At 38.9% G+C, this 23706-nt stretch overlaps 1 protein-coding gene and 1 long non-coding RNA gene across 2 annotated transcripts in view; one reads left to right on the top strand and one right to left on the bottom strand.

Moving 5' to 3' along the window:
- plekha6 (pleckstrin homology domain containing, family A member 6) overlaps window positions 1–23706 on the top strand; it is a 141869-nt gene that overhangs the window by 54400 nt on the left and 63763 nt on the right. Inside the window, exons 7-10 of the mRNA XM_034586810.1 lie at window positions 16579–16754; window positions 20895–21461; window positions 22308–22782; window positions 23227–23313. Of these exons, the coding sequence (XP_034442701.1) occupies window positions 16579–16754; window positions 20895–21461; window positions 22308–22782; window positions 23227–23313 (1305 nt within the window). The remainder of the gene's footprint in view (window positions 1–16578; window positions 16755–20894; window positions 21462–22307; window positions 22783–23226; window positions 23314–23706) is intronic.
- LOC117762283 overlaps window positions 18387–23706 on the bottom strand; it is a 28394-nt gene continuing 23074 nt past the window's right edge. Inside the window, exon 3 of the long non-coding RNA XR_004613989.1 lies at window positions 18387–18404. This is a non-coding gene — a long non-coding RNA (uncharacterized LOC117762283). The remainder of the gene's footprint in view (window positions 18405–23706) is intronic.

The raw sequence follows: 23706 nt of genomic DNA, 5'->3' as shown, positions 1-23706 counted from the left end.
TACTTATTTCAGGACAATAATTAATCCCCAGAGATAAACTATTGAATATTATGGGAAACCATGAAAGCGTATATTAGAGGACAAGTGATTTCCTATATGTGGCTGAGGGGTAGAGCGGTCGTCCTCCAACCTGAAGGTCAGCAGTTCGATCCCCAGTCTTCCCCATCTGCATGCCGAAGTGTCCTTGGGCAAGATGCTGAACCCCGAATTGCCCCTCATAGAACAACAAAGTGCTGCTAATAGATGCACTGTATGAATGTGTGTGTGTGAATGGGTGAATGTAAAAACTGTACTGTAAAGAGCTTTGAGTGGTCATCAAGACTAGAAAAGCGCTATATAAATACAAAACCATTTACCATTTAGTGCAGATAAAAGGAAAACCAAACAGGCAACAGAGTTGATCAATCAGATTAAAATGGTTGACCATTTACATTCAACGTCACCCTCTGAGAATCTCTACAGAGAGAGAATTTCAATCCAGAAAATTGTAGACTCCCTGACATGATAATGCTATAGATCTCCTCTTAAAATCACGTCATACCTTCTATGAGTATGGAGAGTGACCCAGTAAGCCACCAACTTAAACAATCAGCAACAGCAGGTTTTATATCTGCAATAAAAGATGGGGAAGGTAATGTTGTCACAGACCAAAGGGCCATTACCACTCAATTAAAGTATTTTTAAGAAAACCTGTATACCTCAGAGGTGATTAACAAGGCTGTTGGTTGAGGACTTCTTCAGTAACTTGGACTTGCCGTCCTTAGATGAATCAGATAAATAAGAATTGTAAAGGAACATACAGTAACTCTAACAGTGATTGATAGTGCAATTGAGAAAAAGAAGCTCAGAAAGGCCCGAGACCCTGATAGGTTTCCAATTGATTTATTGAGAAAATTTGCCCCTAAATAATCACTGTTATTATAAAGTGTTTGAAGAGATCTTGGATAAAAAAAGCTCTTCCCCCAACTATGACACAGGCCTGCATCTCACTGTTACTAGAAAAGAATAAAGATCCATTGATGTGCGAGTCTTACTGCCAGGTTAGTCTGTTATTTTGCTACTATTAAATTCTGACCAAGGTGCTGGCAAGTAGGCTTGAACAAATTATGCCTAGGTTGATACATCCAGACACAACCGTATAATAATATCCTTAGATGCACAAAAAGCATTTGACAGGATTGAATACAACTTCCTGTTCACTGCACCTTTTTTCCGTTTTTGAATCAATATTCTATTTACAGCGCCTCAAGCTGCAGTGCGAACAAACAGGATAACATCCCTCTCTCGAGGCACAAGAAAGGGGTGTCCCCTGAGCCCTCAGATATTTGACATAGCTTTCAAACCTCTGGCAATACTTATAAGAGAGACCAGTACTCTAGTTGAAGTACAAAGGGGGGGGCTGATTGTGCATGACCTCATCACCAAGATCTGGCAGATATCAAGGGTAGGGTTAAATCTAACTAAAAGTGTTCTATTCCCCATAAATGATAAAGCACGCCAAATGTTGTTCCAGAGTTTTCCTTTCTCTGTTAATAAGGACAGCTTTACTTATTTGGGTGTTTTTGTCACCTACAGGTACAGAGATTTGTTTGAATATAACTTTATAACAGCATTGGAAAAGGCCAATTGGGACATGGAAAGATGGTCAACCCTTCCCATTCAATGGCTTGTAGAATTAATTAGTTAGTAATTTTCTTTTTCTTAGGGAATTTAACAAGTGCACATCTACCTTTTATATGGAATAAAAAAAAAACTCTGATTAAAGAACAAATATCTGGAAAGCCAAAATAGGGAGGGTGGTCTGTCTTAGCCTTATTATCTGTATTATATCTCGGCGGCCAACATCTACAAGTTGTTATTTTGGGAATCTGATTCCCCATATAATGAAACACCGGTTTGTTCTCAGATGGAGCGACATTCGACACTGCGACACTGGTAATCCAAACAACCCCATCATTAATGTTTGTCTGAAGATATAGTCTCAAATTAGGATCCATTTTAAATTTAAATAAGCTCTTATTACTTCTCCTATTCTCGCAAATGTTCATTCTGCACCATCTCTCTCAGACCCATCTTTTCAACTGTGGCATAGGAGAGGGATCAAGTGTGTGAAGGACCTCTTTAAGGAAGAGCACTTAATTTATTTTGAGCAGCAAAAGAAGGACTTTATTATTCCCCAGTCAGGCTTCTTTAGTTATTTAAAGTTGAGGTGATATGTTTAAACGCACTTCTCTCTGACAACCCCACAGAGTACATGGATAGATGAATGTTTAAACATGGATCCTGTTGGAAGGGGTTTGGTGTCTGTATTATATGATAAAATCCAGAGGGTCGCCTCCACTTTACTTAATCATTTGGCAAGGCAGTGGGAGAGGGAACTGGGAACTACTATGTCATGTTATTTTGTTCATTGTGTGCTTTCTTATTGAAGGGTATCGAGTGCAATTGCAATTGTCTACTGAAAATCAATAAAGATGTTTGAATAATAGATGTAATGATGTTATTGATGATTGCAGCACAAGTTAATATGATAATAATAATAATGCTACAAGCAGCGATGGTTGGGCCCTTGAAGGTTTTGTATTGCGTTATTTGTTTGAACAGTTAATGAAAAGGTTCAATGTCATACCCTGTTGAGACATGCATCCTGTTGCTAGTAGGTGTTTAATTTTGGCATATAAAAGGTTGGTCACGCCAGTTCATCAAAAATGTTAAGTCTTGTGCAGATTGGAAAATGTATAGTTTAATTAGTGGAACTTCCTGTTTCATGGTGATATTGCCACAGGCATGCTGTTGAAGGAAAACTTATGATTAGCAGAACTTTTACAAAAGAAACATAAATGTTGTGAAGTGTAAACTTTTGACAACTACATACAACGTTTGAAGTTTGGGAAATTTAGGCATGTACTCTCAAATGACAACAACTTCCTATTTCACAGCAAAACTTCAAAATTCCACATTATACCATATCAATCTTTAATGTATTTTGATTGCCCTCACCAAATTTCAGTCAGGACCTCTTGCCACTGCATAATTTACATTTGGCGTTATGGCTCTGTTCTTAGACCTCCCTGCCCTTCCATGTGCATACATTACATTACATTTCATTTAGCTTTTATTCAAAGCAACTTACAATAAGTGCATTTAACCATGAGGGTACAAATGTTACGCCATTATAAAAGGGGAAAAGAAAGAAATGAAGTGGACACGATGTTGCTGGCTTCAAGTCCAAAGTGTAATGAACGAGCAAATATACAAACATTGCATTTTCTGAATTCTACAGCAAATATCAAACACATTAGGTAATACGGAATATGAAATATACAAAATAGAAAAATGAATATGTGGCATCCTTGAATACACAGCATAATACACACATTGAAAATATTCACTTAACCTTTATATCCATAACCCTTTTGCTCTGTTCCTCACTCAGCCACACATCTAATAGCTCTACATTTCTCAAACTGTAACACATCAACAGTACCACTTCCACCATACAATACACACAGCGGCAGGGGCGTTGCTAGCACATCTGGTCCATGCGCCGTCTGCGTGTGCTCACCTAGCAAGCATGGCGCATCGGGCCAGCTCTCTCATGTTCACACTTGTTAACGGGCCAGCTCTCATGTTCACACTTGTTAACGGGCCAGCTCTCATGTTCACACTTGTTCGGACAGGGGCAAAACCCCTGTCCGAACAAATACCCCACCACCAGCGTGCTCCTTATAACTTAGAAAACACAGCACAAGCGTGCAGCCCCCACATTACAAATACTGTCCTTACCTATAAAAGGGGAAAAGAAAGAAATGAAGTGGACACGATGTTGCTGGCTTCAAGTCCAAAGTGTGAGGAACTAGCCACAAACAACACGCCCCCTCTGCTGTCCAAACTGGAACACCAGTGTGATCACAACCTAATCTCTAGACAAACGCAATAGATTGCAGATGTCACTGATGATTCAACCTTTGTAAATAAACATTAGAAAATGACAAGCATTTTCCCAGTGCATTTTCACAAAACAATAGAATCAAGTAAGTATAAGTACTTTAAAGAAGCCTAACTACAAAGTGCTACATGTAAGTGCCATATAAGTGCAACAGTTATTTGTTTTAGTTTTTTAGTTTATTTTTTTATCCAAGGTGTAGTACATGGTGTTATAATTTGCAAAATTTTGGGTTGATTAGACAATTTTTTATATTTTTTACATTTAAAACCAATTTTTTTGCTACAAATTTAAATGTCTTTAAATACACATTAACATGAATCCAACATATTGTAGTGAACGGATAAATGGAGGCAGAAGACATTATCTTTCAGTCAGCAATGCACACACTGCAGCTCCTATACCTTGCACATGTTTAAAATAAAAACATGAATATATGAACCTGTGTATTATTTGAATAGCTTAGTATTGAATGCACAATAACAGGGTAGCTATGTTTATACATGGCACTAGGCCCAGTTTAATATAAAACACAATTTTATACAATATATATAGTAGGGGATCCCTGCTCCATCTCTCCATCAGTTTGGGGGTCCTTGGCCTGAAAAACGTTGAAGACCCCTGCAGTAAAGCATTTATTAAACTTTTCATTAATGCATATAAATCAGACTTTAGGGGAGGGGGATAGCAGTAATCTAATCTATTGAAAATGAATACATGAACCAGTTTCCCAGAGTCAGCTGGTGATATAAATATTTTTACTTACTGCGTGTCATCCTAGATTCCTGGGATAAAGAGAGATATCAAGTGTTAGCTGCATATGAATGATACAATATGTTGTGATTCTACATGATAATGCTAAGTGGAATCTTGTAGCCTATATATTAAAAGGTTATGTATCAAAGATTGAGGACTCTAGAGATAATTTTGAAATGATATTAACAGGCCCCTGTGTTTGAGGTAGGAGGTGAACCAGTTTAAAACGGAAACCGATAGTCCAATGGTATCATAGAGACAAGTTATTTGCATCAGTCCTTAGTTTAAGGACATTTACCACATTAAATAGAGCTGTTTCGGTGCTATGATGGTAAATGGTCTGGATTTATAAAGAACTTTTCTAATCTTGATGACCACTCAAATCGCTTAACAGTACAGTTTTGCCTTTCACCCAGTCACACAAACATTCATATAGTGCAGTGGTTCTCAAACTTTTTACACCATGTACCACCTCAGAAAATATTAGTCTCTCCAAGTACCACTGTTATGACCAACATTAAAATACAGTAGCTTAGGCCTAACCTATTCAGCTACAGATAGTTCATGCAAGAGGAAGGTTTATTCCTAATAAGAAAATTATTTATTGTTGACTGTTGTCAGCCACAGCCAAGCTGTACAAAGGTGTAGGACTAGAACTGGCACTTAAACACTTCCACACACACTGATGTATAGATACAAGTAACAGCTTTGTCATAAGAGATGAAAAAAGAAAAACAAAGCAATAATTATGGAAAGTGGACCTCTTGTGGAACAACGGAAATAACAGGTCAAGTGCATGCGCGCACGCACGCACGCACGCACGCACGCACACACACACACGCACACGCACACGCACACGCACACACACACAATACAAATCATGTTAAAAGTTGGCCAGCATGTTGGTGAGTTTTGACAATTTACAGCCTAATGAGAAGGGTGTGCCTGCCTCTGCGAACAAAGTCCTGCGATGTCTGGGTCAATGGAGGTCAGCTTCAGTCTCAGGTCTGACTCAGCATCCGCCATGCTTCTGTATTTCGTCTTGATGACGACAAGTGAAGAGAAGCCTTTTCACAAAGATATGTGGTCACAAAAGGAAGGACAAAACGTCACAGCCTTGTGAGAGAGTGTAGGATATTCGCTGTGTTGCTGTGTCCAAAAGTCCAACAACAACTGCGTTTTGAAAGCAGACTTCAGTGTTTCATTGAACAACAGTTCTATTAAACTCTCCTGCTCACCAACAGTGAAATCCTTGGGCATTTTAGATGTTTCGATGCTGAATGGGTTTCTCATCCAGTTGTTCACTTCTGCTGTCACCGCGAAATATTCACGGAGCTGTTGTCTGAGTCGGAGGAGGTGCACAACGATATTGTCTTTGACCCATTCATTAAGGGTAAGGTCGTTTTCAGACAGAAAACTCTCCAAAGTGGGGAAAGCTGAAACATCACCTGCCTTGACTTTGATGTTGAACAACTAAATTCGGTTCGTTCAAATGAGAGAATATATCTGACAAGTATGCCAGTTGACTGAGCCACACAGTATTTTTAAACACATAAGATAAGGGGAAGTTTTGGTCCTCTAAGAACATTTGGACCTCTCTGTGCAATTCGGTCCACCAGCTTGTCTTTAAGCACTGCATGCTTTGTCGTAAGGTGCCATTTGAGATGCGATGGTTTCATAGATTCATTGCAGAAAACATCACCACATACCTCACATTGCGGCCTAGGCTCTTCCACTCCAACTGAATCCAAATTGGAGGTAACTCGCGTCATATCTTCTTACTGTTTTTGAGCTGTGTGCTGCTAGCAGGTGCTGTGGAGACCTCACGGGCGCTGCTAACGTAGCTACAGTTTACTGTCAGCGGCCACTTCACTTTCAACACAGCTGCTCGAAATATAATCTTCCTGATAGGTTTTTTTCTTCTGAATAGTTCCCGTTTGGAGCCACGATTCTAGTGTTTTTCCTGAGATTCTTCTGCATACCACTAGAGGGAGCTTGTGTACCACTGTTGGTAGTTGGCAGTTTGAGAACCTATGATATAGTGCATTTATAGGCAGCACTTTTCTATGAGAACGGCAGTCAGGGGCAATTTGGGGTAAAGTATCTTGCCAAAGGACACTCCAACATGCAGAATGCGAAGACTGGGATTGAACCGCTGACCCTTTGCTTAGAGGACGACTCACAGCCACCCTATTGCTTACAAAGTTAAAGAATTGTTTATATAATACAAGTATTTTACCTAACAGGGGAAGATTTGACACCGGCCTGTAGTTGCTTATTACATATGCTTCAAGGTTGCTACTCTTAAGGAGAGGAGAGATTGCTGTGCACTTGATAAAGACTGAAAAGGTCCCAGATTACATTTGTTTGAGGAAGCAAATTCTGATGAAAGTGATTTGGTGCGAATAATAACTTTATCAGTATTGTGAAATAAAACAGAAGTCCGATAGTACTCTTACTTATTGGCATTTTAACTTGGAATTGTAATTAATATCTTATCCATCCTCACTTTGGATTAAGATTACTTAAAATACAAGAATTTGGGCATTACATTAATTTTTATTGTATTAAATCTTTCTCCTAATAATAAGGGTAACTGATATCAATGTTCCAAATCTTGTTTCAAATGCCTTCTCAGCATCAAGTGATATTAGAATTTCCAGAACGTTGGATGAAGATGGAGGATGCCACTCTCAGTTCATGCTCAATGTTCAGCTTAGATCTATACGTTGTTTTCAGAAAGGCAACAGCAGAAAAGCCAATCTCACAGAGGTAGGAAGTGGCGAAGGGAAGCAGAATACTCACAGCCCTCTGAGTGGATGCTGCTTCTCCACACCTATGGAGTCAGACGTCATTTTGATGAACTGGTGCTCTTCAGCAGAGCTGAAATCTGCAGGTGCTGCTGCATCTAAGTGATCTCTCACCCAGTCATACTGAGCACTGTTGTCTGGGAAGTATTTTTTAAAGAATCCTCTCAGGAAAGTCCTGTGCTCCTAGTCCACAACTCTGTGCAATTCCTTGTATGATTCCAGTTGTGCTTTGTTGTTCAATGATGCTGTTTTTTTAAAGCGATTTTTCCTGCTTTTTGGTTTTCATCAAGATTTATCTTAAATAACTTGAATGGCTTTCTAACATGGGTGGGGTGTAATGTCTCATAGTGTCTTTTTCATTTGTTTGGTTTCATACTGTCTGCTGCCAGAATTTTCAGACTTAAAACACAGACAGGTGTCTCCTACCACATTCACGTGAATCCAAGAGCAAGATATGCTTCATCATATTTTCTTGACTTGGGTTTTGGCAGTTGATCAACATTACCATTGCCCGACTTTTTCTTTTTTGTATCTGAAGCATTGCCTGTTTTCTTTTCACCCCTGTAATATATTTCTCCATTTTGCAAACCAAGACATGCCCCACAGTTTGAGAATCACTGCATTAATGCGAAAAGCTTCTTGTTAAAAAACAAATAATCTATGAGTATGTCCCATAAACAGGTGAGAAGAAGAAATAACCTCTAGATGTAGGATTCTGAAAACACCACGCATCGGATATCCCATTTGTATTGAGGAATAACTGAATTGCAAGAGCGGCTTTGGATATGACTACAGATTTAGGTGAACTACAGTCTAAGGCAAGGGTTAGTGCACAATTCATATCCCCTCCAAGAATAAGATAGTGTTCATCCATATTTGGAAGCTTGGCAAAAAAAACTAAATATAACCTGCCTACTCCAATGATGTAACAGCCTGAAGAATTGCGGCCCCTCTGAAAGTTAGTGATGTGATTGACCAATCCATCCTCCTCTGAACCAAGAATGATCCAAAGTGCGCAAATGCATTTCCTGAAGACAATTTGTCACTAAATTGAGTTTTTGTAGATGAGATAATACTTTTTTACATTTGACAGTGTGGTTTAAGGATTTACCATTCCAACTTAAAAAGGCTACATTGCAAACATTTGGTCCACTTGGTAAATGTGAGTTAGTAACAAAAAGAATAAAAAAATAACAAAAAGTCCTTCAAAAATAAAATGCCACATTTCATGTTCTACTATTACATATACAGTATATATATATATAAATACATACATAAATATCTTACATGTACAACCAATTTTGAAAAGGGGATAAAGAGGGAACCCAAAAGACTTATGAGGACTTGTGGAGGTGGGGGGGTTAGGGTTAGTGTTAGTTATGCTTGCAACATGACGAGGGCGGTTCGACCCCATCCAAGTCTTCTCCAGGTTCAAACTTAAAAGGTGGAAAACGGATGGTCTTCCTCTTCAAAGCTCATCCCTAGTCATGGTCTTCTATAAGAGAGATAAAAGATTAAAGACATATTGAAATTTGAAAGATTTAAGCTTTCTGTGATGCTAATAATGGCCCTCAATAACCACAAAGAACAGAAGAAAAAGAAAAACAAAAGAGAGTCAAAAAAGAATCAACTCACGCATATCTGGTACAGTGAACTCCCAGCCCTGACACCTATCAGAGCAAGGTGACCCAGAAACCAACAATTCCCTCGCAAAGGTATCCGCACAACAAAGTTCTTATTAAGGAATACACCAGACAGTATGTAAACATTTTCAGCCCAAAAGGCACATGAAATTTTGTATATTAAAAGAAAAACATTTACATATATATATATATATATAAATAAATGTTACTTGTATAGCTCATTATTGACAAATCACAATTTGAGGGATCCCTCTCCCAGGACGGACAGGAGTGCAATAGATGCCCCGTGTCCCCCGACCTATAGCAGCTTAACTAAAAACTGATCCAACACAGACCTGAACCAGCTCTAACTATAAGCTTTATCATAAAGGAAGGTTATCCTCTCTAGGTAGAGAGGGTGTCTGCCTCCCCAACTGAAACTGGGAGATGATTCCATAGGAGAGGAGCTTGATAGCTGAAAGCTCTGACTCCTAATATACTTTTGGACACTCTGGGACGACAGGTTAGCCTGAATTCTAGGAGCGCAGTACTCTTTTTGGGATGATACGGTACTATGAGCTCTTTAAGGTATGATGGTGCCATATTATCAAGGGCCTTATAGGTGAGGAGGAGAATTTTAAATTATATTCTAAATTTAACAGGAAGCCAGTGGAGTGAAGCTAATACAGGAGAAATATGGTCTCTTTTCCTGGTTCTTGTCAGGACACGTGCTGCAGCATTTTGGACAAGCTGCAGTGTCTTTAATGACTTATAGCTGGAGCCTGATAATAAGGAATTACAATAATCAAGTCTGGATGTAACAAAGGCGTGGACACATTTTTCAGCATCTTTTCGAGACAGGACACGTCTGATTTTTGAGATTTTATGTAAGTGAAAGAAAGCAGTCCTAGAAATTAGTTTTAAGTGAGAATCAAAGGACAAGTCGGGATCAAAGATAACTCCCAAATTCCTGACAGTTTCACTGGAAACACGGGTAATGTGATCTAGAATAGCTATATCATTAGATATTGCATTTCTAGGGTGTTTAGGGCCAAGTATTAGAACCTCTGTTTTATCTGAGTTTAATAGGAGAAAATTGCTGGTCATCCAGGTTTTTATGTCCTTGAAACATGCTTGAAGTTTAGTTAATTGATTACATTTTTCTGGTGTTATTCATAGGTATAACTGGGTGTCAGCCTCATATCAGTGAAAAAAAAAACTTTTAACATGCCACGTGTCATGGAGAACATCAGAAAGATAAGGGTATTTACAGCATTGATTAGAATAAACAGTTTGTAGCATAATGGAAGGTAAATGAATTGATGAATTATTGTCAGTAATGGTCGAGTATCTGAGGAGAAATATTGTATATCAAGCAGTCTTGTTGTAATCATAGTCCACGGTCATAGTGGCAGATGAATATGGCACAGTGAATATTGCCAGCGGAACTGCCTCCAGATCAATGTGGGGAAAACTAAAGAACTGGTGGACACTCCCCCCCGACACCGGTGAACATCCAGGGAACGGAGATAGAGTTAGTGACCTCGTATAAGTACCTAGGTGTTCACCTGGACAATAAAGTGGACTGGACTGATCATGCCAGTGCACTATTTAAGATGGGCCAGAGCAGATTGTATCTGCTCAGGAGACTGAGGTTTTTTGGAGTGCAGGGGGCGCTCCTGAATACTTTTTATGACTCTGTGGTGGCATCTGTCATCTTCTTTGGAGTAGTTTGCTTGGGCAGCAGCATTTCAATCAGACAGAAAGAGACTGGACAGACTGTTCAGCTCGGTCCTGGGATACCTGCTTGACCCAGTGGAGGTGGGGGGACAGAGGAGGATGATGGCGAAGCTGTCTTCTCTGATGGACAACCAGTCCCGCCCCCTGCAGGACACCATCACAGCACTGGGCAGTTCCTTCAGCACAAGACTGATTCACCTTAAGTGTCTGAAGGAGAGGTATCGCAGGTCGTTCCTTCCTGCAGCAGTAAGACTGTACAACCAGCTTTGCTCGCAGTAAAACTACATGCACAACCATTATGGACTGCACTTTAACATTTCTCAACTGTGCAATATTCATCTGTCTGTGCAATATAAACAGTTCATGTGCAATCTATTCACTGTACATATTCTCTCGAATAATATATTTCTTTACACTTTATAATAGTTTAATTCCATTCATATTTTTCTATATTTCTATATATTTCTTTTATATTTCTACTTATTACTGCTGATGTCTTTTTATAAAGGACTTCTTATTCTTATTCTTAAGATCTAACAGGACGAGGACAGACACAAACCCTTGATCTGAAGCTATGAGAAGGTAATTTGTGACTTTTGACAAGGCTGTCTCCATGCTATGATAAGCTCTAAACCCTGACTAAATGTCTTCATATAGATAACTTTCCTGTGGAAATTCACACAGCTTATTGGCTACATTGATTTAAGAAAGGAAGGGGAGGCTGGATATTGGTCTGTAGTTGGCTAAAACCTCTGGTTCCAGCGTGGGTTTTTTGAGATAGGGTTTGATTACGGCTAGCTTAAAGGATTGTGGTTTATATCCTGATGATAACAATAGATTGATTGTATTCAGTAAAGTACTATTTATTAGTGGCACAATTTATTCTAATAGCTTTGTAGGAATAGGATCTAAGATAAGAGTTGTGGGTTTAGACAAGGAGATAATTAAGATCAGCTGATCAAGGGTGATCAGCGAGAAGCTGTCTAAATAATTAGTAGAATTCTAAGATGTTCCTGAGATTTCTGTACTTGATAATGTATTTGCATCAATTGAGAGCAGGAGATGGTGGATCTTATTTCGAATAGTTAGAATTTTTTTGTCAGAGAAGTGCATAAAGATATTGCTAATCAGGGATGGGGGAATACTGGATTCAATGGACTTGTGACTCTCTGTCAGCCTGGCTCCAGTGCTGAAGAGAAACCTTTTTTTTTATTTTTTTACTTCTATTAATGTGGAATAATAGGCAGCTCTTGCTTTGTGGAGGGCCTTTTTATATACCTTAAGACTACCTTCCCAGGATAAGTGATTTTCAACAGTTGTTGGAGTGCCACCTTTTTTCTAGTTTTCTTGAAGCTTGCTTTAATTCACGTGTTGGAATTTTACCAGGGAGCTAATTTACTATGTTTTACACGCTTCTTTTTTAGAGGTGCTTTGGAGTCTAATGTTAATCGTAGTGAGTTTACAGAGCTATCGACGAGATGGTCATTCTCAGTGGAGAAAATTCTAAAGTTATATTGAGGGATGATATTGAGTTAAATGTAACTGGAACTATACAATTTTGCTACAGCACTATCAGATAGAAAAGGCGTTTTTCATTAATGGCATGTAGTCTGGTAATAAGAAATCGAAAGTTAATAAATTACGGTCTGACAGAATAGGATTATGTGGAAGTTCTATTGGATGTCCAATTTTGACATTTCATTATAGTACAAGGTCAAGTGTGTGGATATATACTGTGTGTGTGTGTGTGTGTATGTGTGCATTGGCTCCCTGTTTGTTTTACTTTTGAAGCAAGACATGGGCTGGCCCCTCCCTATTTTTCAGACCTTTTATCTCCCTACGAGCCAAGACGCAGTCTGAGATCCTCTGGTAAAGAGTTGCTAGCCATTTAAAAAATCAAGGCTAAACACCAAAGGAGAAAGAGCTTTTGCCGTGAGGGCCACTACACTTTGGAACAATCTGCCAGAAGAGATTAGACTAGCAGAGTCAGTTACCTGTTTCTCTACTCTTGTTTTAAGACACATCTCTATAAAAAAGCTTTTATCATATGATATCTATGACTTGTATTATTTGTATCTTTATTATTATTATTTGCTTACTCTGATTGTTTGTGAATTTCATATTGTTTATTGTTAAGTACTTTGTTAAAGTGCTACAATACAAATAAAGATAATATTATTGTACAATGACATGACAAGTAGTATCTATAGAAGCTGTTTACTGACGTTAACTGTTTGTTGATTGTGTGGATGTGTAGACAAGGATGAGCCTTATATTTTAGCTTTATATTTTTTACAATGTTTGTCTTTTTTTCACTTTTTACTTTATTTATTTCTGTTTCCCTTGCGTTTAAAAAAAAACTTTCATTCTTTATTTTTCTCACTTTTCCCTCCATGCATCTGTTCTACCATCAATCCCTCCTTTGTTTCTTCGTTACTTCCTTCATCAATATATTGCTCTCTCCTAATGTTACTGTTTAATTGTGTTATTTTATTTTTGTGTTCTGGCTTTTCCATCTGTCTTTTTTTCTGTTTCTTAACTTCTGATTCGAAAATATCCTAATAATTGGATTTTCTGGATTCAAATAAAGTATCCTATGAGAGCAAATTATATCTGTCCTCTGCCCATTCCTTCATCCATCCTTCCCTCCCTAACTACCTGAAAGAAAGAACAAAAGGACAATAAAGGACAGAAGCACACACACACACACACACACACACACACACACACACACACACACACACTCACACTTCCCACAAATCCACCTCTGTTGCTAGGTTACTTCTGTCACTTAATTAATAGGATTTTGAAAATAAACCTACAACTATCCGCCATGTATGAATAGCACTGACTGGTTATGGTTGCTTTCAACATGCAAATATTACAGAAAATATAGAAATATCAAAATGTGTAATAAATACATAATTAATAAATACAACAAAGTTATTCTCTTGGGGTTGATGGTAACATCATTGAGCTGCAAAAGATACAGTTTCAAAGATCATTTTATGTACATTTCTTAGTGGGGGAGAATATTTATATGTGATATCTGATGTTGAAGAATCAGGTTCTTTATAGAATATGTTTTTTTCAGGTCCAGATTTTTGTCTTATAGCAGAAGGTCAAGTGCAGTCAGTAATGGTGATCTTTACTTTTGAATGTGATGTGATTTGTGATTTGTATGCTGCCCTCTTCTGTTCCAGCAGTAAGAAAGTGCTGCACATAGATGCACTGTATTAACATGTGTGTCTTCCCGATCTGCATGCCGAAGTGTCTTTGGGCAAGATACCGAACCCCGAATTGAACCTCATAGAAAAAGTGCTGCCCATACTGTATGAATGTGCATGCAACTGCACTTTAAAGCGCTTTGAGACGTCATCAAGACTAAAGTGTTATATAAGTACAGACCATTTACCATTAGCATTTACTGTCTACCCACACACGATTTGTCCTTCGTGGAGTTACTTGTACAATGACATGTACAAGTGGTATCTGTAGGAGTGGTATCTATAGGAGATATTTACTGAGGTTAACTTTTAGTTGTTTGTGTGTGTGATCTGTATTTAAAATCCGAATGTCCTGTCACAGTGAATATGGCTGTGAAAACACCAGGCACGTAAATAATGCTCACAGAGTTGACAGTTGCGTGAAATGCATTTGCTGGTTTTTAAGTCCTCCTCCCCATACACTTTGTATGCATCATCTTTTTATCCAAGGACAAAGAAGGTAAAGAATATTTTATCCTCTGTCTGTTGGTTGATTTGTATATTTATTTGTTTGTAAGCAAGATTTCACAAAAACTGGAAAGATTAACTGTTATTCAGATCTACATAAAATAATTTATTGTCTTTTTTTATGGTTAATGCGGCTATTATACTAAATCTGCTATTTTTAACGGATATTTTACTCATCCTGTGGATGTAAATTACTTTCCATCAAATTTTTTCACTTCTCAATCCATTTTTGCACTATTCTGGTTTGCACCACTCACATCCCATCTACCCTGTGACTTTTGACTTTTGACTATATTGTGTTCTCTTTTGAGTACTTAATATGTTGCATACTTATATGTTCTGTCTACTCATGTTTACACCAGGGATAGAGAGAAACAGCATTTCAATCCCATCTATGTCCTGTACATCTGGCAGAATTGGCAATAAAGTTTACCTTGACTTGACTTTGATTACCACGAAATGTGTTAGAAGGATGTGGTGTGGTTCAGAGAAGAACACATTACACATTACATTTCGTTGCTAATCCAGATCAAGGGGCAAATCCAGTAATTTTTTATCACTGTCTTTAACACTGTGAGATATGTTGTTTTTTCACATTTCACTGATTTCCAAGGGAATAATTCATTAATTATTATGAAACACATTAAGGTGACTGATATGTACGACTGTGTGCAATTTGGTGCCCCTTAATTGACTTTAAGAGGATTATTGGGCATGGGCGGAGTTATGCACTCTCCTTAATGCCATTCTCAATAAAGTAAGATTTCTTTCCTCTTCTACCAAGAGAAAGAAAATAGAAAAAAATGAAAATATATTACGGCCCAAAGTGTCACACCGACTAGCAGTGACATTTACCTTTTGAAACAGGAACCCTTTACCATTTCTGCCGTCACTGTTTTCTCTCCCTCCCACCTTCGAGGTCCATGAGGCCTGCTGGCCCTCTGACTCCTGGTGGATTGGGGTACTTAACTTCTTTTTATTAATTATCCTATGGGAAGGATGCATGATTGTGTCTTCTACTGAATGTCTGCATTTTAGATGAATACCTGCATTCACAAGAATTCAAGCATAATACTTGTCCTGCTTGTCCTGTCTGTTTTGATTGTTAAGAGAGTGAGCGCATGCCAACTCTGTTGTTTAAATGTACATCTGGGGATTTTGTTATTCAACTCTACACACCTGTTTTAAAGCTCTATTTGTGATCTGTGATCTGAGAGGATATTGAAGGATTCAGAAGTATTGTTTGGAAGTGTAATGGAATGTGTAGAATTTTAGAATTTAGATGCATTTAAATCATTTTGATTTATCACTAGCCGGTTCTTATTTTCACATTAATTTACATACATTTTATCAGTAACAATAAAAATAATAACAATTGCTAAAAAATTGTCTGGAGAAGAGGCATGAGCAGCCAGATAGGTTCATGACAAAGGCCAGACACAAACAGAGAGAAACAGGGAATAATAATAATCAAACAAAACTGAAGTCAAGCCATTTTATTAATATTCAAGTATCATAAACCAAAAATTATTCTCAACACCCTCCATTTTCAGACCTATATACAAAACCCACTTCTAGCTCAACTTTGACCTACTTAATTTGCTTAACAGTAGCTGTAACAGTTTCAGGCTCATTTCTCATATCTGATAATCTGAAATGAAACAATGCATGTAGTCTTATGAAGTTCCCAGGTCTGACTGGTGAGATTACTACTAAAAATGATACAAACAATAGCCTGAAGTGTGAAAATAAATCCACTTGTAATAAAGTGGAATTACCTTTTATTTGGATGTCTTCATATGATGTTTCTTTATTGCATGAGAACATGAAGTTGCGGATAATGAACATAATTTGGATGTTGAGTATGATGTTAACACTTACTGGTTGTCAGTGTTAACATCATACTGCTAACATAAATAACATCTGTGATATTTATGTGCTGCCACTCTGTGATTTGTCTCCCTCTGCAGGCGTGGTTGGAGGAGTGTGAAAAGGAGGAGCTGAAGAATCCCATTGTGTTTTGCATGCAGGCAGAGCACGCTCGGACCAGGACGTACTACTTCAGCACAGACAGCCATGAGGAGCAGGAGAAATGGATCACAGCTATGAGTGAGGCTGCAGGAGTCATCGTTCAGCCAACGCAGAGGTGCTTTTCACATACATACAGCAAGCCATACAGGACATACCCTTCGACCAGGGGTATTCAACTAAAATGTAAAGAGGTCCAGTTAGAGAAAATGTCTTGAAGCAAAGGTCCGGAAGATCATAATGTCTAACTATTTAGTGTGATATATATTTAAGTAGCCTAGTAGTTGTATCAACATCTGCATGTACTAAATACCTGACTGTCAAATCAAATGAATTCAGTACGATTCAAAAACTTTGACAATATTTATTGTCACGTAACATAGAGCTGAACATATATGTATGATTGCAGATATGTATAATGTTCTCTCATTAACTAAATAAAAGTAGGGCTGCATTTCAAAATAAGAGAAAATAAATAAAATGTGAAAATTGTGCATGTTCAAATAAAGGGCTTAACTTCAGAAAAATAAAATAAAGGGAGCAAAAGCTTGAATTTCCCTTTTTCTGTTTCACATCTTGACTCAAAAGTCTCAACCAATTTTACAGATAATAAATCTCAACACATCTTAACAATTGAACAGTTTTAGAATCACTTTCTTCCCCTCTTATATCCCACTCCCCCACTTTGTTCGTCTTTTTCTCTCCCTTTCTCCGTCTCACTCCTCTGTTTCTCTCCCTTTCTCCGTCTCACTCCTCCGTTTCTCTCCCTTTCTCCGGCTCACTCCTCTGTTTCTCAACTTTCTCCGTCTCACTCCTCTGTTTCTCAACTTTTCTCTGTCTCACTCCTCTGTTTCTCAACTTTCTCCGTCTCACTCCTCTGTATCTCTCCCTTTGTTTTCTCTACCTGTATCTCTATCTTTCTTTTTCTTTCTACTGTCTTTTCATGTGTAACTTGCCTCTAACTCTCTCATCTGTCTGCACTGTAGAGTCGCAATGTTTACCGCCTGGAATGCACAGACTTGATTGGCTGAGTAGTATCACGTGGGATGGCTTAACTCGCATGCAATTGGTCTGTGCGTTTCCTCATCCGCTAAACCACTACCGTAAAGACTGCAAAAGCTGCGCCGCTTACAAATAGAAGCGCCCCGTCAGATTTTAAATCATAAAGTTCTGTTTTGGCTGTAGGTCCGGGTCCGTACGGGACGGCTTCTGGGTCCGGACCCGGACCGCGGTCCGCCTGTTAGTGACCTCTGCCTTAGACGATCATGTCCAATTGCCCAATACGGCCATCTGTTAAAATATGCCACCCACTTTGAGACAAGTAGTGTTTTTGGCATTTCATCTTGTCTTCCACTCCACACTTTTACATGCAACTCTGTATTCTCACTTACCAAGATGAACACTTGCCAAATTCAATAAGAGACAAATGTTCGTCCTGGTCTTCATGTCTTGCCTATTTCATAATAATGTTGTGCCATAATGCATTAAACGTGATACCATAAAATGGTGTGCCTTTCGGCATTCAATAAATTTGGTTATCAAAATAAAATATAAAATATAAATATTTTATTATTAATATTAAATAATAACTTTAATTGATTAAAGTTACCTCGGGGCACCACCCTTCAAAGGAAGGGAAAAGATAGCCAATTTATTGATTAAGTCTCATAAAAGTACTAACTACAAATTTGGAAGTCTGATTAACAATTAAATTAATAACTATAACCAAAATTACCATATAGTTAGCTAAGTTGAAGGATATGGAGTTCTTGACAGTGTAGAGGTTGGCAAAATTCACTTATGCAACATTAATAAAAAAAAATTGTGAAAGAAAAACATTTATTATGAATATAATAAAGTATAAAAACACAAATTACTAACGGTGTACTTACTAAACAAAGATAGGTATGTGAGTATGCATGTGTGTGTCTATGTGCTTCCAAAATGGCAGCTGGCCACTTTGAAGATAACACCCTTCCCCTCCCTATTGGAATCCTTACGACATGTAGCGGGGGTCCGAGCTAATTAGGTGAAGGAATATGCATGTGTCTGTGCCAAATTAGACAAAGTTACTAGATTGGATGCAACGAAAGACTGTGAAGAGCATAACAGACTAACATTACTTTCTCAATAACTTGGAACCAAAATATCACAACCCCACAAATCAAACTTATAAACATCACACAGAATCGAATAAACAGTCTTGCTTAGCCTAGTATAATTATTAAGCCCAGTTGTGTTACCCGTCCATGGAAAGGGGAAAAAGAGTTGCTGTGCAGTTCGCAGTTCTGTGAAGTCGTCTTGCTGGTTTGTGTGGCTCCCGCCTTAGTGATTCTGTTGAGCTGTGTAGCTCAGTTGCTGGCTGAAGTTTTCCATCGAGTCGCTGCTTGAAGGGTTGGTAGAGCTTGGAGTGCGAGGAGGTTTCCTTGGTGAGATGAGCTGGAAGCTGCACCTTTGTGCTCCTCTCGAAGAGTTGGATGGGAAGAGAAGATGTGAGCTGGAGAAGAGGCTCGACAGCCTTCCCTCCTGTGGAAGGATTGTAGGAAGAGACAGAAGAAAGTGGGGACAGGCCTTATATTGGCCCGGTGACCTCACAGGTCATGGGGTCCAGAGTGACCAATGGGAGTTGAAACCTGTGTCCCTGGGGGGGTTTTCACACCTCTGTGTGACGTTGAGGCCCCTGGGAGACTGAGTTCCTTGCTCTGGTTTTCTCCGGAACAAAGGAACATGCGGCTTCAGGCTTTGGACTACCCATATAGGCCGAAGTGTGGTCTCACAAAAAACCATGTCCCAACAATAATAAATAGAAATAGGAATTGTTACTGTTGAGTAGCATATGTCACAAACTTGAAAAAAAAAATCACCAGCTACAAAATCCTCATCAAGCCACTGAGCTGTCAAACAAAGCATAATCACCGGACTGACGTCCTTTTAACAATCCCAAAACATAATGTACCTTAGATCGGTCAGCTGGAAACCATGAGGGACGTTGTTGAAAAACCATACCACACTGGAGCAGGAAGCCAAGACATGTTTTCAGATCTCCGGGCAAAGGGCTCAGGGGTGGTAGCTAAGGAATCTTGAATAACAGTAGGAGCAGGAGGTATTGGGGGTGGGGGAGTAATGAGAGTTGTCGAGTTAATTCAGAAACTTGATTTACCAGAGTGCGGTTTCTGTCTGTGAGCGCATGGAGAAGCTGTTCATGCTGTCTGAGAAGAACTCCTTGACTGGATATGGCGTGGTGTCGTTGGGTGGAGTCATGTATTGTGTCTACAGGGTCCATGTTGGCCAGATTGCTCTGTTATAATTGGCCTCTTGTGGACCCAAAGTGCAGAACACAAACACAGCAGATAGATGGTAGAAAAAAACAAAAAGTTTATTGCTCGATTGCTGGAGCTGGGGGGGTTGGCAGGCAGTGGAAATCAAAAGGAGCTGGTTGGCTGAGGCCGGAGCAGATGAGGGAGAATAAACAGGTGGATGCTGCGCAGCTGGTTCTGTGACAAAAACGAGCACGGGGTAAATATGCAGCAAAAAGCAAGGCACAAAAAGTAGAATCACTAAGTATGACCTAAGGTTAGTCAGTGGAGTTTAATTTGCCTCTTGGCATTGTGTTGTAAATGGTAAATAGAGTGCAATTATATAGCAGCTTTTAAGTCTCATCGACTTCTCAAAGTGCTACAAGTCACAATCATTCACATACACACACACACACAAATACATTCACACAGCACTTCTATACAAAGCACTTTTTCTATCACATACCAACATACATTGCTGGTGCAGTGGTCTGGGCTCATTTCCTTGCCCAAGGACACTATGGAATGTGGACCGGAGTATTGGGGATCAAACCATCAACCTTCTGGTTCTTGGATGATCTGCTACACCTCCTGATGATAATTATAAAAGAAAACAGTCACATAACTGTCCAATTGTTGTTTTTTTGGGGTCAACATTAGACTGTTTTACTTTCATAACTCCAGTCGATGCATGAACCAGACAAAAGGTTAAAGGAAATGAATGATGGACCATTTTGTTTCTGGACCAACTGGTGTTGGCATGAAAGCAATATTAATAATAACATATTTCTAGACAACCAATTTAGGCGATTATTTCATGTGTCAGACACTGGCTCAGTTACTTGGCCAGGTGATGAGGTTTTGAAGTCTCTTTTTGCTTATATAGCATAATTGGTTTATTTTTGAAACGCTTCAAACTGCCTGTGTATTCTTATGTTTTTTTTCCCCTTCAAATTTCTCAGGACAAACTACACAGACACCACAGGTGATCTCAACCAAACTATGGTGACCAAGGCACCTGATCCTCAGCAGCATCCCCAACCTCAAACACACAATGAAACTGAGACCGACCTGCCCACCCACCCTAACATTAATGAGGCCAACAGCCTTCAAACACTATTGCTTTCTACTCACCACTCAGATCAACAGGGAAAAAAGATTGAGAGAGGAGAAAGTAGAGGAGGTGAAGATAATGGAGGAGAACCTGGTTCTGGTCATGCACCTCACCTAATTCATCATCCAAATGGTTGGGGCAGCTTTTGCCCAGCCAATATTATGTCCCACAACGGCAATAACAAACATCCTCTGTCCAGGAGGAACAGTGGACACCGTGCCTCTCATGGACATTCAGAGAGCGTTGTCGGTCCATTGCAGGACCCCAGGGAGCAGCAAGAGAATGTTGTGTTGAGGAGAGGCTTTGTGCCCAGGACAGTTCCAGAGAGGGTGGCTCAGAGGAAAAGCTCCATGGCTCAGCTGCAGCAGTGGGTCAACCAGAGGCGGGGCATGGTTTCCCAGGACGACATCAACAGGTAGATCAATGGAGAAGAGGGGAACCATAACACTGCACATTGGTATACTATAAAACACTGATGTTGCAGCAGTACTGTATGCCATTAACAGTTATCCTTAACTGGCAGTTCAGTGGCTGTGTGCTGCACCTTCATCATTTATTATCTTAAACTTCTTTTGATGGCATGCAGTTACATTGTGAAATGTTGATATCAAAGCATTTAGGTTATGGTAGGCAAACCCTCCTATAATTTTAGTGACTTACAAAAAAAACCTGTGGCACTAATTGTCAGTAAAATTGTCAAATTTCTTTGGGGTGCAAAACATAGATCTACCTAACTAATTTAAAAGATGTATAATGAAAATAAATAAAATAAATAAGAAAATTTGAAAATACAAATTTCCAAAAGTGGTTTTAATGTTCATCTCCAGCACAGTGTATCACTTTATAATTTCGAAATACAAGATAAAAGGACCAAATGTCAAGAAACTGTAACAGCTGAAATCCAGAGAGTCCTGACAATACTGAAATCACACAGATATTGTGCTGACATTCTTTAATAAATGATCAAACTGTCTTTCCTGCTCCTTGAAAAACACTTTATTATTTCATTTCATTTATATTCCATAATGAATACAAGTGGAAATTATAATAGATCATAATGACGTCAGTGGACCTCCAAAACAAAATGTAATTTTATTCGTATTTCAGCATTACCTTTATTAAACAAAATTAAGAGGCCATGCTCAATAAATCCAATGTTAACCATTTTACTCTCAAACTATAGGTCAATGACATTCTATCTTTGATTAATTGAGATGACTTATGATAAGGAAGTTTTCTGCATCTCATCCTGTTATTTCAGCCCATCTCAATACTACCCAGTTAATCGGATGGTCTCTGCTGACTACTGTGGCTATCCTGGTGGTCCCCAGTATGTGGAGGAGTTCCCTATATACCCATCAGGTGTCCGACCAGACAGCATCTGCTCCGTCTCTGCTGTGGGGGGATATGATAGAGGCTGGACTGCGGAGCAGCGTCACCCTCTGAGGGATGGACCTCATCAGCTGTATGCACACCTAATGCCCAGGGACCCATGGGGGGCACAGTACTATGGGGGAATGGAATCATCCATGAGGCGACTGTCCATCCAGCCACGCTCCAGGTCTGTGCCTAGGTCATCTTCTTCCTCGTCAGGGGGGCCCTACTCACCGGTGCCTCCAAACTTTGCCTCACCAGCTCGATCATTATCAGCCCGATTTCCAGGGAAGGTGAGGGATGATGTGATCTATGCTGATCCATCAATTTACAGCCTGAGAAGATCTCTCGGCTCACCAAAGGTGAGTGAGTGTGTGTGTGGCTTTATTTGTACAGAGAGGGTTATGATAGTTATGAGAGAGTACCTCTGCCTTTCCGGCTCCTTGAAAAAAACCTTTGTTTATTATTTAATTTAATTTATAGTCCATAATGAATAAAAGTGAAAATCATCTCAGATCGTAATGACGTCAGTGGACCTCCAAAACAAAATGTAATTTTATTCGTATTTTATTCTCAAATTTTCCTCAAATTTTAAACTAAGTCAAAGGTTAAATTGACTGACATTGTTTCAAACTTTGATAATATCAATTATCAAAGTTTTATAGCGATTTTAACTGTTTAGCAAAAATAAAATATTGCGATAGCCCTATTTGTAACCACACTCACCTTACTCCCTTTTACAATGTTAAATAACATCTCCATTGTTACCTTCCATCTTTTCTTATTACTTTTCCTCTTTCCTTCAGTATGACTACTCTGGCGACAGGAGGTCCTTAAGCCAAGGATTATACCACCATAACTACCCTGTATCCCCTACCATCCACAATAAAATGGTATGTGCCACTAATGTACACATATGTATCGACTGGATAACATATGAAGTCACCCATGTGGTGTAAGGCACAGTACACAATAGTTATAACACTTAGTGTGGTACAGGGACATGTAGGGGCTCAAGTGAGAAAAGTGGGGCTCAAGTGAGAAAAAGTGACGGGCTCAAGTGAGAAAAAGGGCACTTTTTATAATTATTTATAAAAAAATGTTTTAAAACAAAAGGTTAAATATAGTAGCACATCGAATTTTCTAACTAATAGTTTGTTTATTTTTGCACAATAAATAACACTTCAAAATCAACAAAAATCTTTACACAAAACTGAAAAAGACTGTTCTCTACATGAATAAGCAAACCAACCTACCCTCCAAACTACAAAGTAGGGCTCTGTTTA

This window comes from Hippoglossus hippoglossus, chromosome 5 (genome assembly GCF_009819705.1).
Source record: "Hippoglossus hippoglossus isolate fHipHip1 chromosome 5, fHipHip1.pri, whole genome shotgun sequence".
NCBI classification, from domain to species: Eukaryota; Metazoa; Chordata; class Actinopteri; order Pleuronectiformes; family Pleuronectidae; genus Hippoglossus; species Hippoglossus hippoglossus.
The sequence above is the reverse complement of the archived record's forward strand: the minus strand, read 5'-3'. Positions and strand labels throughout refer to the sequence as shown.